Here is a 17,378-nt window from a genome sequence, read left to right as displayed (position 1 = left end):
CAGGTTTATCCATTTAATGGCTATCGCTTTAAGTTACAATATCTCTTTACAAATGTAGTGTTACTCTCATCTAATATACCAGTAGACCAATGTTGGACGTACAGGGGGACAAAGTTGCAGTATGGTGGTTAGCATTGTGATTACCTGCTTCTAGAATTCAACTATAAATGGACGATTTCAGAGAAGGCGCATCAATTCTGCCTGGGATTGACTACATCGCAGACAATTTGGATTGGCCACCTTTTTTACGCAGATAATTAGGGGATGAGTATGTTGGATAATGTGTGACGATAATGTATAATTGAATTACTCTGGAAGGTGAGGCTAACATGTGAGAGGAGAAGATATCGCCCCAATCCCCTGACAACATTGTCTGTATAAGATTTTGTCACTTTAGCATTGTGTCCCATAAGGGTTATTGTTCTTTTTTATATATTTAACATACAATTGGTTGCACTGAAGTCGGTTCTTGTTAGTAAGAAGTTTAACTTTTTTTTTAACAAGAAAAGGAAGTTAACATTTAGCAATTGGTGGTTTTGCAAACACAGACTTCATTAGTCATCAATCATTAGTTTTGACTTTTTTTTACCTGACTACTGTAGATCCTTTTTTTTTTTTTTTTGCCTAACTCCAGCTAAAACAGAAGGAGGTAAACCGTACAGGAAGTGGGAAAAAATTGCATCACTAAAGCCTTAAAACCCTGACAGAGGCGAGTCTGCCGGGGATTCCATTAAAGTGTTTGTTACCCTAAAAAAAAAAAAAAAAAAAAAAAAGATACTGTACCTTTAAAGCATAAATAACAGCACAGTGCTTTTGCTGTGTAATTTGGCCCTTTGTATCATCTAAAATAACTGTTGATCCTGCCTAGTGCTGCCCTCCCCTCTATAAACTGACCACATTTATCATATCATGGCTGCTGACAGCTCTCCTCTGTCCTCCCCCCCCCCCCCCCAACCCCCGTCTGTCAGCTTGTGTCAGTGCCCGCCCCTCCCCTCCTACTGCTAAAATAACTTTGTCATTTTCAGACAATCCCCAGTGTTCCATAATGTGTTATGTGCCCAGTATATATGCTTTATAAAGTGCCATTCTATACCTTATTTCAGAGCTCCGCACACGGCGCTCATGAGACCGCCCGCCGATCTCTTCCTCGCCTCCCCTCCTCCCGATTGACATCAGCGGTGGGATTATCAATCCCGCCCACTGTAGCTATCAGATCGGGAGAGGGAACGGCGGGTGGTCACCTGAGCGCCGAGCGGCGCTCTGAAATAAGGTATAGAATGGCCCTTTTTTAATAAAGCACACACACTGGGCACATAGCATTATGGAACACTGGGGATTGCCTGAACATTACAAAGTGGGTTTACAACCACTTTAATTGTGTAAAATATGTTGAACCACTAACCTCAAGTGGTGCACTATTGGGTTTATTAGAGGTGATGACTTGTATCTGGCTGATAACCCGAAGAAGCCATGCTCTGTAGTGCTCTGATTGTCCACTCTGGAAAACTAACAAAGTCATTTTTATCATCCGAGAAATCCTGCAAATGTTTTTGCCACATTAGGTTTTGGCAACTTTGTACATAAGTAAATTTGTTATTGGATTTGTATTTGGCACTATTGTTTACAGTAATAATTTTACCTGAAAGCCTATATTGGTTATACTAATCCTAACTCCTGATCTCAAATGTCCATCACTAACACTAATGCTAAACCCAAAATACCCTCCAACCCCAGCCACTATCTATCCTCACCTCAGTCTCAAATATCTCCCGCCCTAGCAATCAACCAAACCCTTACCCTAAGTGGAACTCTTTATTAAGGATGAGCTCGGGCGTGTTCGGACAGCCCAGGTGCAGAGCCCACCAGGAAGTCGGCACGGCACTGCGCTAATCACAGGCAGTGAGACATCTTCCCGATGTGCGGCTGCAGAGATCGGGAAATGTCTCACTGCCTGTGATTAGCGCAGTGCAGTGAGACTTCCTGGCGGGCTGTGCACCTGGGCTGTGCGAACACGCCCAAGCTCATCCTTACTCTTTATTCTCCTAGTTCTAACTCTAATCTTTAGGCTAAATCCTAACACTAACCCTTAATCCCTAGCCATAGCCATAAAGGGAATAAAACAAAAACAAGGGGGGACACAGGCCTTGTACAGTACCTAATGTAACATTTATTAAAAATACAGTGCCAATACATACTGTACATCTATAGATTTCAGACTAGTTTATTATTGTTATCATTTTATTTTTCTGGGTGGTAACGTCTGTTTATGCAATGATCCCTCACTCATTCTAGGGGTGAGCTCGTGTTGTCTTGGCTGTAGTGATCTTATATAAATTGTAACATACATGGGAACAATGCTCCTGAGGAAGAGTGTCCGTCCCTCGAAACACATTAGCTTGCAAGTCTAATGCCTGGGTCGTGGTGATATACATCTATAACCTGAACATTCTGTAACTTGGGTTCTATTTTTATTGCTGCTTGCCTGTGGCATTCTGTGAGTGTGTACAGTATTTGGCATAATCATTTTCTAGATTGTAAGCTCTAACGAGCAGGGCCCTCTGATCCCTCCTCTATTGATTTGTATTGTTAGTGTACTGTCTGCCCTCATGTTGTAAAGCGCTGCGCAAACTGTTGGCACTATATAACTCCTGTATAATAATAATACATTTTACATTTGGTAATGCACAAGGCCTTTGCGTCCCCTTGTTTTTATCATTGATTCCCCATCTGAAGAGTGCAGCATCAGTTACCGGTTTATGACAGAAACGGACACTGGGTTTTCCCAACATTGACACCACTCTGGTTCTCGCCTACACCTTAGCGCTTTGGTGCCATGACTGTATAGCCATAAAGGGGAATTTCTCTAAGACTGGGGCAGCCAGAACCTTGCAGAACCTGGAACAATTGTACATAGCAACCAATCAGTTTCTGGCTTCTATTTTCAAAGCTGAACTAGACAAGCTGCAGATGAAAGCTGATTGGTTACTGTGCAAAGCTGCTCCAGATTTCATCTGTTCCAGTTTTAGTAAATCCCCCCCCCAATATAGTCATATAATATTCACAATCTTGAGCAAACACTACAAGAAAACCTATTCTGGATTATGCCAACAAAATTTTTTGAGGTGCAAAAACAAAAATGTGCTAAAATGTCTGCGACAAATATAATTGATCTGTTGAATAATATTTAGATATACCAGTCTGTATCTCTTATCTAAAAGAGGGCAGAAAGATCGATTTGGTTCTGAAAAAGGGACTATCCCTTCAAATGAGAGAATTGGGAGCTATGGGATAAGTAGCTTTTTACTATTAAAGCCTATGTGCAGAAAAATAAAAAAACACAAAAAATCAGCACAAGGGAGATAACTTACAATCAAGTAGGACATGTCTCTTGGGCTGATGCCTCTTCTATTAGGTGAAATCTTCCTCAGTCCATGCTCTACGGTCTGGCGCCCCACCCACTGGTAATCTTCTGGAGCTACAGGGATCAATAGAACTGTAGGAGCTGTCAAAGGCTCTCATAAAAAGTGCCCAACTATGCCCACCACCCTTTCTGCCCAGCTGCTCCAGCCATAAAAGCCATAATACTGCTTCTGTTAATGAAACAGGATCTATGAGTGCAGGATGGGCGGATGATCGAAAAGTCCATCTTTCTATTCCTAGATTGTTGCCCATTCATAGCTGTAGCATGACTTCTATAGATGGAGCAGCTGGGTGGAAAGGGCAGGAGGCATAGTCGGGCTGTCTTGATAAGAACCTGTGACAGCTCCTACAGTTCTATTGATCCCAGCCGTACCAGAAGATTATGGTGGCAGGGGAAGGAAATGGTTAGAACCTCAGTTTTCTGCTGTGTCCTTATGTTCCACTACAAAAAGTAATGAGAAATCCAAACCTTTAGGCTCGGTTCACACCTGTGCAGTGCGAATTGAAGCTCCGGTTTCCCTGCGAAGAGAAAAATCATTTGTTCAGCGTTTCACGTCAGTTTTTGATCAGGATCAGGTCAGGATTGCATCAGTATCAGGTCAGGTTTACATCAGGAATGCATCTGCGAATCAGATGCGTTCCCATAGAAGATAATGTGCTTGCAATTCGCACTGCAATGCCCAGAAAACGCACACTTTTTTGGGCAATGCGAAGTGCGAATGCAATGCACATATGTGAACCAGCCTCATTCAAATGAACGTATTTTAAAATGTCATGCGAATTGGATGCGGTATAAGCCACATCCAATTTGCGTAGATGTGAACCGGACCTTACAGTTTTCACTGGAATTTGAACAGAGAGCAATTCTTCCAGTGGGAACACCTGCTCTGATGACTATGGTCTTAAATGGGACTTTCCCTGACTTTCAGTTGTGTCTCTAGGAGAGTAAGTGAAGGAACATCTCCCCAACATTTTACAGGAAGTAAAAAATATGACAGTTTTTTTTAACCATTCTCTTCATTCTGCATTCTATTTGCTTTTAGCAAATCAACCCCAATGTGCCCATGCCATTGTTATTGGCAATCGTTCAACATACAAGATTGTTCAATTGACACTTTACAGTCATTTCAGGTTATTTGTTCTATAGCATTCTGAGCAGTGCGTTGACACACAGGGTTAGCTCTAAAGAGTGATAATTGAGGAAGAAACACAATAGGGGAAGTTGTTACGTAGTCCAGTAAAGCAGTTTCAGAATCTCTTTCTAAAAACTACAGAGAGTTACTTTGCTTCCTCTTGTGTCATCAACACATTCTGACAACATCACACATGACCAAGAGCTGTGGGTGCTGAAAAGGCACCAACACTTGTGTGGGATATTAAAGTTTTGGAAGAAGCTCTGGTATCAGGGTAACCTCAAAGATGGCTCTTGTGGAAATGATGTGGCTTTGGAGTGAAGGAGTGGCTGCAGCAGACAAAGGGGACTGGAAAGGGGCCCTAAAATCGTTCACCACCATCACAGAGCCTAGAGCCAAGATCTGCTTCAACATCGGCTGTTGTCATATTGTGATGGGAGATTTACAAGAGGCAGAAAAGGTCAGTAATGCTGTAAGAGGCATACCATTCATGTGCCTGGGGTTTAATGAGATACAAAAGGCCCATTTATATTTGTGGTCAGGGACTGGGGGGCAGTATAAACATGTGGTTGAGCACACCCCCAGACTCTAAGATTCCAGGGCAGTGAATGGGGACAGTACCACTGTTGAACAGGACCCATGCCAAAAAATGGGGCCACTCCACAACTGCCCTGCAACCGTATGCAATTCAAGTGGTTGTGGTGCAGTGGTGTGGCACTTACAAGGTTGAAACAGGTGGGATAACACAGGCAGTAAGGAGGTGACATCTTGTGACAGAAGCATGTGTAAACATAGACTTAGGGCACTTTCACACTGGGGCGTTGGGAGCGTCGGCGGTAAAGCGCCGCTATTTTTAGCAGCACTTTACCGTCGTTTTAGCAGTGATTTTTGGTCGCTAGCGGGGAGCTTTTAACCCCCGCTAGCGGCCAAAAAAGGATTAAAATTGCCTGCAAATCGCCGCTGCAGCGGCGCTGCCCATTGATTTCAATGGGCAGGGGCGCTTTAGGAGCAGGAGCGTCCTAAAGCGCCTCAAAGAACTGCTTGCAGGCTCTTTTTTAGTGTCCTGCCAGCGCACTGTTCCAGTGTGAAAGCCCTCGGGCTTTCACACTGGAGTGACAGGAAAGGTGCCTTGCAGGCGCTCTTTTAGGCGCCTCTAAAGCGCCTCAGTGTGAAAGTAGCCTTAGGGTAGATATTTATGAAGTCAGATTACTTCATGATCTAAATCAGATCTAGATCAGTGATTTGGTGACATAATACGTAGGGAGGAGCTAATGACATTACACCACAAGACCAGAAGTGTACAGGCATTACATTGTCTCCAAACTGTGGCCCTTTTCTTGCCTTTATCCAGCCATTGGGGCTCCGTCCTTTCACTGATACAGGGAACTATTCCTCACACTGCCCTTAACAATGAGGAAAACCATTCCTTCGACTGACACCAACAGTGTGGCTCTATTCCTCCCATTGACGCCAACGATGGGGCACTATTCCTCTCACCAATATCAATGATGGGGCACTATTCCTCCCACTGATAACCACCAACTTTGTTTACTCCCACTAACACTGGGACATTCTCTACTCCATCTGGCCCCCCTAAAGTCTGAAACTGGCTCTTTGTTTAGAAAGTTTGGAGACCTCTGATCTAAATAATGTAGGCCTCTTTCAGACAGGTGAACCCGGACACGGACACATCCCACTTTCCCCTATGGGCGGTCGAATGAAAACAGACCGCCTGTCCGTTTCCATCCAACTGTCATCAAATCTGATCTGCCAGACAGGTGGGGAATGAATCCCACATCCGTCTGTTTTTAGCGCACAGGATCAGATTGGATGCAGGCCGGTGTCAACGGACACAAGTCCGTTTACATCTGCCGCTCCATAGAGAACAATGGATGGTATGATCGGGTCTGCCTAAAAAGTCCCCCCCCCCCCCGTGTGAAAGGGGCCTAAGATCACATAAGACTATATTGGTAACATGGAAGAGTCCATGTTCTCCATCCTTTTATGGAATGGAGGAAATTGGGGAACACAAACCTCCCATGTTATAAATTTATCTATGGAGAAACCTTTGCTGCCTGAGACATTTTTGCACACAGGTATAAAAAATTGTTTTAGGTCTGAAGATTTAGTTAAAACCCTCAAACATGATATATTTTCTGAAAGCAGAGATTGAGGAGAATGAAATGGTGATAGTTCCAATTTTTCTATGTCATATGATATTTGTGCAACAGTTTACAAGTGCAAATTGTATGTAAAAAAAAAAAACCCACTAAAGTCAATTTTAGAGTAGAGTAGTTGCACAGAGTAAATAGATTCCAAACATGTAAAGCCTTAACAATGGTGTGCGTTAATGAAAGGCAACAAACTTTTTAAAGTTCTAAAATTTTTATAGGCAACACTTAAAGCCCCTACAAGTCATCTGTTTAAAATTGATCATAAATATTGGCCCTAACATTATTGTGATATATATAACGTTTAGCGCAATCAAATGCTTTTGTACATAGGTATGCCCCACATGTATATTTATATTTATATGTGTGTACGTGGGGGCGGGCTCAAATTTTTTTTGGGAGAGGGGCTTACATGGGTGGACTTTATTTTTAGTGTGTCTATGGGAATGTTTGACCATTCTGCATTTGTGAGGTCAGGGACTGATGTTGGACGAGAAGTCCTGGCTTGCAGGCTCCGCTCTAATTTATCCCAAAGGTGTTCTATCGGGTTGAGGTCAGGACTCTGTGCAGGCCAGTCAAGTTCCTCCACCCCAAACTCACTCATCCATGTCTTTATGGACCTTGCTTTGTGCACTGGTCCAAATCATTTGGTGGAGAGAAGATTATGGTGTGGGTTTTTTTTTTTTTCAGGGTTTGTTCCTGTGAAGGGAACGCTTAAGGCATCAGCATACCAAGACATTTTGGACAATTTCACGCTCCCAACTTAGTGGTAACAGTTTGGGGATGGCCCCTTCCTGTTTCAACATGACTGAGCACTAGTGCACAAAGCAGAGTCCATAAAGACATGGATAAGCGAGTTTGGAGTGGAGGAACTTGACTGGCCAGCACAGAGTCCTGACCTAAACCTAATAGAACACCTTTGGGATGAATTTGAGCGGAGATTGCGAGCCAGGCTTTCTCATCCACATCAGTGCCTGACCTCACAAATGCCCTTCTGAAAGAATGGTCAAAAGATCCAATAGACACACTCCTAAACCTTGTGGGTGGCCTTCCCAGAAGAGTTGAAACTTTTATAGCTGCAAAGGGTGGGCCAACTCAATATTGAACCCTACGGACTAAGACTGGGATGCCATTAACCACTTCAGCCCCGGAAGATTTTACCCCCTTCCTGACCAGAGCATTTTGTACAATTTGGCACTGCTCTGCTTTACCTGGTAATTGCGTGGTCATGCAATACTGTACCCAAACAAAATTTGCGTCCTTTTTTCACACACATATAGCTTTCTTTTGGTGGTATTTGATCACCTCTACGTTTTTTATTTTTTGCGCTATAAACAAAAAAAGCGACAATTTTGAAAAAAAACAAAACAATATTTTTAAATTTTTGCTATGATACATATCCCCCCAAATTTTTTTAAAAAACAAATTTCTTCTTCAGTTTAGGCTGATATACATTCTTCTACACATTTTTGGGGAAAACAAAAAAATCGCAATAGGCGTATATTGATATTGATTTTGGTTTGCGCAAAAGTTATAATGTCTACAAAATAGAGGATAGATTTATGGCATTTTTATTATTTTTTACTAGTAATTGCGGTGATCAGCAATTTTTATCGGGATTGCGACATTGCGGCAGATAGATCCGACGCTTTTTTGGGACCATTGACATATATACAGCAATCAGAGCTAAAAATAGCCACTGATTACTGGATAAATGTCACAGGGAAGGGGTTAACACTAGGGGGCCATCAAGGGGTTAAATGTGTTCCCTCAGTGTGTGTTCTAACTGTGGGGAGAGGGGAGTGACTAGCGAAGGAGACATATCGCTGTTCCTAACCGATAAGAACACACAATCTGTCTCTCCTCTCCTGACAGAATGGGGATTTGTGTGTTTACACACACAGATCCCCGTTCTGTCTCTCATGCCCGCGATCGCCGATGGCCAGCGGTCATTGCGACCACCAGCCACGCGCATCGGGTCCTCCACCATGCACCTGCTAATGCTATTAAAGGATCATGCCATAAAATAATTAAACTAATTTAGAAAGAAAAAAATCAGAGAACAATTGACGCTGTTACCAAAAAAAAAAAAAAATTAGATAGCTTTATTAATTGCAATTTTTTTTAGTCAGCTGCTTGACTTTGCTGCAGTTTTTGTAAGTTGGGCCTATCCAGTTACAGCAAAAACAAATCTGAAATATAGAATACCTAACCCGGCAATAGTAGCAGGTCCATCCTGGTAATTCTGGGGCGCCCCCCTGAATAGCCGCTTGCTCTGATCTGCAGATACTTCCCAAGTCAGATTGGTCAAGCCAAATCCTAAGCTTTACTATTGGCCCCATGCTTTAATGGGAGTCTTCACTGGCCAATAGTGAGGCATAGGATGAGGGAGCAAGGCCACTTTAGGTTTGTTTAAAAAACAACAAAGTTGAACTTTAAAGCATGAAATAAACATAGGCGTGTGCACCCTAATCGCCTTGTGTGGTGCATATTCCCCCCTGTTTAGACCACTGATATTTCATCCCTAAAAAAAAGTTACAAAATAAAATACTTTAAAAAGAATAAAAATAAAACTACTGACACTGTCCACTGCCCTACTGACACCATCAGTACATATACACATGCATATGTATTAAAGCTTTGGGGTGCACACCCTAATGCAAGAGGCTGCGCACACCTATGAAATTAAGTAATTGTTTTATGACACAAACATTTCTGTCTTTTAGGCCTTCAAATCCACTATTGAAAAAGACAAACATTTGGCTGTGGGGTATTTCCAGCGTGGCTCCGTCTTCTACAAAGAGGGGAAGTAAGTAACAGCACAGGCTACAATAGGTTTTATTCCTAAAAGTACCTTGCTGTAGGTCAAGAAGAATTCTTTCTTCAGATGCATTCATTCTTGAGTTTCTGTTACTATTGCCAGCGTTTAAAGGGTTAGTTCACCTTTACCAAAAAACTGCCTATGCAGGTAGGGGGTGCCTGACAATTAAAACAATAAAACTAAAAACTGGCGCTCAGAGGCTGTAAGGCAAATAACTATAAGAGAAAATGAATAAAGCTGGATCAATCACGGTGTAATCAGGATGGTGTTGGGAGTCTTAAACAGAAACCAGGAAACAGTCTATAATGCAGGAGAAGATCCCTGGAGGATAAGTCATAGGTAAATGAAAACACCGGATGTAAAACTTTTCTTTTCTTGTGGGGTGCTGTGTAGCCAGATTCACAAAAGGCAGCTCTTCTTATAGAGAGAAGTCAGCTCAGATCCATCCAGGTAAAAACAAAAAGAGAGAGGAGCGCCACTAAGTAAAATCATTTATTCACAAATATAAAATTAAAGTATCAACTTACAATAGGGAGCGGTATGTTGAGTAGACAGGAAAAACCCAGATGGAAGAAGGGAAAAAAACAATCAGCGGTTCCCAGGGAATGCCTCCAAGCATAACGCAGTCTGGCGGGGAAGCCAGGACGGTACAAAGCCTGTATCTGCGGGAGGACGGAGCGGCAGCCCAGGAAGCAGCTGGCAGTGTTATCGATAGGGAGAACAAACACAACGCGTTTCTGAGCATGCACAGGGTCCGTACGGCGACTGCGCGCTCCTTTTTCAAGTGTAGAGTAAGGGGAAAGTGAAAAGCTATATATATTGAACCAAGACTAATAAATAAGCTATCGCAGCTGACTAAGATCATTGCAGGAATGTCAGTAAACGGGCAATTATATAATAATAATATATAATAATATATATATATATATATATATATATATATATATATATAAATATATATATATCTGAGCATATATGATAAGCCTATCATATAAGAATGTGTGACCACAAGGTGAATGGAGTAATGAAATAAGATAGGAGATATATGAAAAATGAAAATAAAAATAAATAGATAAAATTATCTTGACAAATTAAAAAATGGAAAAAGGAAGGAAATATATATACATGTATGGAAAAAAATAATAATAAAAATTAAAGCATATATATAATGATATGATAAAAAATAATAATAGTAAAAGTAGATAATAATAATAAAAATTTATTGTTAGTAATGGGTGTGCTGATAATGGAGAGATGATAGTGGAGGTAAAAGATTATTGCTGTATATAATAACTAGAATATACTGAGTGTCACGCCCCTGAATGGTTGGTGCGACAGGTAAAAACAAAAAGATATATATATGAGGTGTATTAATTGTGTTGAATTGCGACTTATGATACAACCATAATCGCATACAAATGATATATGACAAAAGAGCATGAATTACATTGTTCCCAGATAGCCAGTGATAAGCTGGCAAACTAAACAAGGATAAGAAAACATTCTGAATATTTAGAGGATAGTATTAATTTCCAGTTCCTCATTGAGTCCATTAGGGGCAAGCGTGTCAAGGGTATAAATCCAGAACGTGTCGCGCTCGCACAATCGCGAGAAACCCTCCGCTTCAGAAAGATCTTTTGGTATGGACTCAATGACCCAGACTTGTAGGCCTCTAGTGGAGCGAGAATGGTACTTTAAAAAGTGACGAGGTACACTGTGTTTGTCGCTGCCTAATTCGACCAAACGACGGTGCTTACCAAAGCGCTGTCTTAATGGGCAGATGGTCCGGCCTACATACAAGAGTTTACAAGGGCATATGAGGCAATATACCACGTAGTCGCTGGAACAGTTATGGAATTTATCGAAGGAAAAAAGTCTACCTTTGTGGGTAAAACTTTTTTGGCCATGGTTCACAAAGCTACAGGTTAAACACAATGGTTTGTTACACCTATACATTCCTACTAGGGGGATGAGACAAAGGGAGTTGTCTTTGGTCTTGCATTTTAACTTACTGGGTGCTATTTTATTTTTCAAGTTAGGGGCCCTTCTGTAGGTTACATTGGGCCTTTGACGCAGAAAGGTGTTCAAATGAGGGTCTTGTTTGAGGATATTCCAATGTTTGGAAAGTATATTTTCCATCTTTCTGTGTTGGCTATGAAAACCCGTAATGAAACGTACCTCCGGTTCTTCTGGGGGTTTTGTGGTCTTGGGTTTCTTGCCTGGCAAATATTGATTGTAAGCCTGTTCTATCAATGGTGTGGGGTAACCTTTCTCTAGAAACTTGCTTTTGAGATGCGTACTCTGAGTGACGTACAGTTTTGCCTGAGTCTGCAGAACTGTCCTTTCGGAATATTGTTCTTCCATAGAGGGTGGTGGCAGCTGTCATAGTGCAAGTAGGAGTTTCCAGCAGTGGCCTTGGTGTAGTTACGAGAGAAGATTTGATCACCCTCATGATTAAGTTCTAAATCAAGAAAGGCTAAGCTATCCTTGTTCCAAACTGCTGTGAAAGAGAGACCCAGGTCATTGGTGTTACAGTGGACGATGAAGTCATCAATCTGGGAGGGGGAACCATCCCAGATGACGACGATATTGTCGATGTAACGACCAAAAAAGACTATATGCTGGGCAAAGGGGTTGTTGTTCCAGATGAATAGATTTTCCCAATGGCCCATGGTCAAATTGGCATAAGATGGGGCAAAATTCACGCCCATGGCAGTACCATGGGTCTGTAAGTAAAACTGGTCTTCAAAATGGAAATAATTGTGGGTGAGGCGGGAGGTGGGATAGACGTATATAACGAATTAACGTCAAGGGATAGCCAGGAGTAGTTTTCAGTCCACTTATAGGAGGACAAAAGTTCCATTAAGTGTGTAGAGTCATGTATGTAGGACTGTAGGGCTTGGGCCAAGGGTTGCAAGAAGGAGTCTATATATAAAGAAAATCCACTAGTGATGCTATTTATGGAGGCCACAATGGGTCTGCCAGGTGGATTTTGTGCATCTTTATGTAATTTGGGCAAATGATAAAAATAGGGCCTGCTGTAAAAATCTTTACGTATAAAGGCAGCTTCCTTTTTGTCAAGAACATGATCATTGATGGCGTGCGTGATAAGGAGATCAGCTTCCATACGAAAGGAGGGTAAGGGGTCGCAAGACAATTTTTTATAGGTTTTACTGTCAGAAAGTAGCCTCATGGCTTCAGCTACGTATGTGGATTTATCTAAAGTGACGATCCCCCCGCCCTTATCGGCTTGTTTGATAACCAGCTCTGGATTATTCAAAAATTGTTTCAAGGACATTAATTCTCCAGAGGTTAGATTGTGTTTGCTGTGTTTTTTGGTTGGTTTTTGGCAAAGTGTTTGGAAATCCTCAAACACAACCCTATAAAAGGCCTCCAGATAGGGTCCCTTTGATTGGGTGGGGTAAAAAGAAGACTTAGGTTTTAATGAAATAAGTATTACTGGGGGAGATGTTTGAAAATGCTGCGTGTACAACTCATAGTTTTTAAATTTTTTAATTTTTCAATTTTTTGTATATTGTGGATTGACATAGACTTTTCTTTTTCATATTTTTATATAAGTTATATCACAAGCTTCTAAAAATCTATAGCGCTACACTTGTCTATGCACTTATTTTTGACAATATCCTTATTTGTTGTGTGAGCTGCTGTTTTGTCGGGTTTGCCATCCATTTCAAAGAAAGTTCCTTCACGATTCTGGATACATTTGGAGCTTTGTCGCCATCCAGTTGGGAGGTCCTTCCTTTTGATTGCCTGTTGGTGATACAAGCTAGATTGACTCATTGAACGTATGTTCTTATGAGTTCAATCCCTCTGGTAAGCCTTCACTCTTTCTATGTAGAGGGTCCATCACACTTAATTCTTTGCATGTGTTATCCACGTGGTGATTAAGGAATTTATACCTTTTGGACTAACAACAGTCTTTTGTATTTGAAGAGACACCTGAAGAGTACCAGAGACTTAAATTTTTTAATTTTTTAATTTTTCAAATTTTTGTATATTGTGGATTGACATAGACTTTTCTTTTTCATATTTTTATATAAGTTATATCACAAGCTTCTAAAAATCTATAGCGCTACACTTGTCTATGCAACTCATAGTTGGGGTCTACATCCAATATATCATCAGCCTCAGCTGGATCATTATAGGTACTCGGAGGACTATCCATCTCTACCTCCAGGTTAGTGACAGCTGGAATAGGGGGAGGCGAAGTCGGGGGTTCAATAAATTTTTTTAGATTGTATATGAAAAAACCTTTTCAGAGTAAGATTTCTGATGAACCTATTTAAATCCTTAAATAGCTGAAACGAATTGGGTTGTGTGGTGGGAGAAAAAGTAAGGCCCCTACAACGCAAAGAGATATCCTCTTTAGTTAATACATGAGACGATAAATTAAACAGTTTTATCGTTTCTGTAGTTTGGCGCTGGTGTTTATTTTTGTGGCGTCCTCCCCTACATCCTCGTCAATGTATTTTCTTTTTTGTCGAGTTTTTGGGTGAACACCTTTGTCTAAAAAAAGGAGAAAATGAAAGGGAAGCAGAATGTAGGGGTATTTCGCCCTTTTGGAAGTCACCTAACAAGAGGTCAAGTGTGGATGAGGGTGGATTGGGATTGCCGGTAATATCGGTGGTAATATGTCCAATAACAGCAGTACTGGATGAGGGGGCCCCAGAAGCTGGTGAATTGCAAGCAATCTGGGGAGAAGCGTCAGAATGTGGTGAATCAGAGTTAAGAGGTGTAGCAGGTATAGCTTTCATACCGGACGTGGTAGAAGATGTTTCAGTGCGGCTATCATGGACTTTCACAGACCCAGTAGGCACCTTGTTGGTGGGTGCCCTATTTTTATGAGAGGGGGCTGCAGGTCTATGTTTGGGTCTTTGTTTGGTAGGTATCCTCTGGGGTAATGGGCGGGTCCTATATGGGTTGGCGTAATTGTTAGATACATTGGAAGAATTGGCAATGGAAGCAGGGCCCTTGGGGGGAACAGTGTATGTGTTATTGAGACTATGGGTGGGCACCCTAGAAAACGGTGATAGAGACATAAGTGCCGGTATTGATTTATGATTTTCTGGGTCATTGAGTCCATACCAAAAGATCTTTCTGAAGCGGAGCGTTTCTCGCGATTGTGCGAGCGCGAAACGTTCTGGATTTATACCCTTGACACGCTTGCCCCTAATGGACTCAATGAGGAACTGGAAATTAATACTATCCGCTAAATATTCAGAATGTTTTCTTATCCTTGTTTAGTTTGCCAGCTTATCACTGGCTATCTGGGAACAATGTAATTCATGCTCTTTTGTCATATATCATTTGTATGCGATTATGGTTGTATCATAAGTCACAATTCAACACAATTAATACACCTCATATATATATATATATATATATATATCTTTTTGTTTTTTACCTGTCGCACCAACCATTCAGGGGCGTGACACTCAGTATATTCTAGTTATTATATACAGCAATAATCTTTTACCTCCACTATCATCTCTCCATTATCAGCACACCCATTACTAACAATTCATTTTTATTATTATTATCTAGTTTTACTATTATTATTTTTTTATCATATCATTATATATATGCTTTAATTTTTATTATTATTTTTTCCATACATGTATATATATTTCCTTCCTTTTTCCATTTTTTAATTTGTCAAGATAATTTTATCTATTTATTTTTATTTTCATTTTTCATATATCTCCTATCTTATTTCATTATTCCATTCACCTTGTGGTCACACATTCTTATATGATAGACTTATCATATATGCTCAGATATATATATATATATATATATATATATATATATATATATATCTATGTTTTAGATAATCTCCTTTTAAATTACTCACTAATTGTATACATATTATTTTCTAGTTATCTTTTTTTCCCTTGTGGTTTTTTTTTATAAATATATGTATATGTGCTCCGGCCATGATACATATAATTGCAATTGCCCGTTTACCGACATTCCTGCAATGATCTTAATCAGCTGCGATAGCTTATTTATTAGTCTGGGTTCGCTATATATAGCCTTTCACTTTCCCCTACACTTGAAAAAGGAGCGCGCAGGCGCCGTACGGACCCTGCGCATGCTCAGAAACGCGTTGTGTTTGTTCTCCCTATCGATAACACTGCCAGCTGCTTCCTGGGCTGCCGCTCCCTCCTCCCGCAGATACAGGCTTTGTACCGTCCTGGCTTCCCCGCCAGACTGCATTATGCTTGGAGGCATTCCCTGGGAACCGCTGATTGTTTTTTTCCCTTCTTCCATCTGGGTTTTTCCTGTCTACTCAACATACCGCTCCCTATTGTAAGTTGATACTTTAATTTTATATTTGTGAATAAATGATTTTACTTAGTGGCGCTCCTTCTCTTTTTGTTTTTACCTGACAATTAAAACAAACTGTGCAGCTTTGACTAAAGTTGGATAATGCCTTTGCTATAACTGTAGGCCTGTTACAGTATCTCACAAAAGTGAGTACTCCCCTCAAATTTTTGTAAATATTTTATTCTATCTTTTCATGTAACAACACTGAAGAAATGATACTTTGCTACAATGTAAAGTAGTGAGTGTACAGCTTGTATAACAGTGTAAATTTGCTGTCCCCTCAAAATAACTCAACACACAGCCATTAATGTCTAAACCGCTGGCAACAAAAGTGAGTACACCCCTAAAGGGTGTCCAAATTGGGCCCAAAGTGTTATTATTTTGTGTGGCCATGATTATTTTCCAGCACTGCCTTAACCATCTTGGGCATGGAGTTCACCAGAGCTTCACAGGTTGCCACTGGAGTCTTCTTAAACTCCTTCATGACAACATCTTGGAGCTGGTAGATGTTAGAGACCTTGCGCGCCTCCACCTTCCCTTTGAGGATGCCTCACAGATGCTCAATAGGGTTTAGGTCTGGAGACACGCTTAGCCAGTCCATCACCTTTACCCTCAGCTTCTTTAGCAAGGCAGTGATCATCTTGGAGGTGTGTTTGGGATCGTTTTCATGTTGGAATACTGCCCTGCGGCCCAGTCTCCGAAGGGAGGGGATCATGCTCTGCTTCAGTATGTCACAGTACATGTTGGCATTCATGGTTCCCTCAATGAACTGTAGCTCCCCAGTTCCGGCAGCACTCATGCAGTCCCAGACCATGACACTCCCACCACCATGCTTGACTGTAGGCAAGACACACTTGTCTCTGTACTCCTCGCCTGGTTCCCGCCACACACGCTTGACACCATCTGAACCAAATAAGTTTATCTTGGTCTCATCAGACCACAGGACATGGTTCCAGTAATCCATGTCCTTAGTCTGCTTGTCTTCAGCAAACTGTTTGCAGGCTTTCTTCTGCATCATCTTTAGAAGAGGCTTCCTTCTGAGAAGAAAGCCATGCAGACCAATTTGATGCAGTGTTCGGCGTATGGTCTGAGCACTGACAGGCTGACCCCTCACCCCTTCAACCTCTGCAGCAATGCTGGCAGCATTTATACATCTATTTCCCAAAGACAACCGCTGGATATGACGCTGAGCATGTGAACTCAACTTCTTTGGTCAACCATGGTGAGGCCTGTTCTGAGTGGAACCTGTCCTGTTAAACTGCTGTATGATCTTGGCCACCGTGCTGCAGCTCAGTTTCAGGGTCTTGGCAATCTTTAAAGTGGTTGTAAATGCTTACAGACCACTTTTTGCTACAGGTAAGCCTATAATAAGGCTTACCTGTAGCTACCCAGGATATCTCCTAAACCTGTACGGTTTAGGAGATATCCCCTGTATTTGCATGTGCCAACGTCATCGGCACATGCGCACTGAAGCAAACTGAA

General features: G+C 41.4%; 1 protein-coding gene across 1 annotated transcript in view; it reads left to right on the top strand.

Moving 5' to 3' along the window:
* The first annotated feature begins 4,691 nt into the window (after positions 1-4,691).
* The window catches only part of NCF2 (neutrophil cytosolic factor 2), a 60,718-nt gene continuing 48,031 nt past the window's right edge, over positions 4,692-17,378 (top strand). Inside the window, exons 1-2 of the mRNA XM_073593368.1 lie at positions 4,692-5,013; positions 9,451-9,533. Coding sequence (XP_073449469.1) covers positions 4,840-5,013; positions 9,451-9,533 — 257 coding nt within the window. The 5' untranslated portion in view covers positions 4,692-4,839. The remainder of the gene's footprint in view (positions 5,014-9,450; positions 9,534-17,378) is intronic.

The sequence above is a fragment of the Aquarana catesbeiana genome, linkage group LG07 (genome assembly GCF_042186555.1).
Source record: "Aquarana catesbeiana isolate 2022-GZ linkage group LG07, ASM4218655v1, whole genome shotgun sequence".
NCBI lineage: Eukaryota > Metazoa > Chordata > Amphibia > Anura > Ranidae > Aquarana > Aquarana catesbeiana.
Note: the sequence above shows the minus strand (reverse complement) of the source record. Positions and strands in the feature narration are given on the sequence as shown.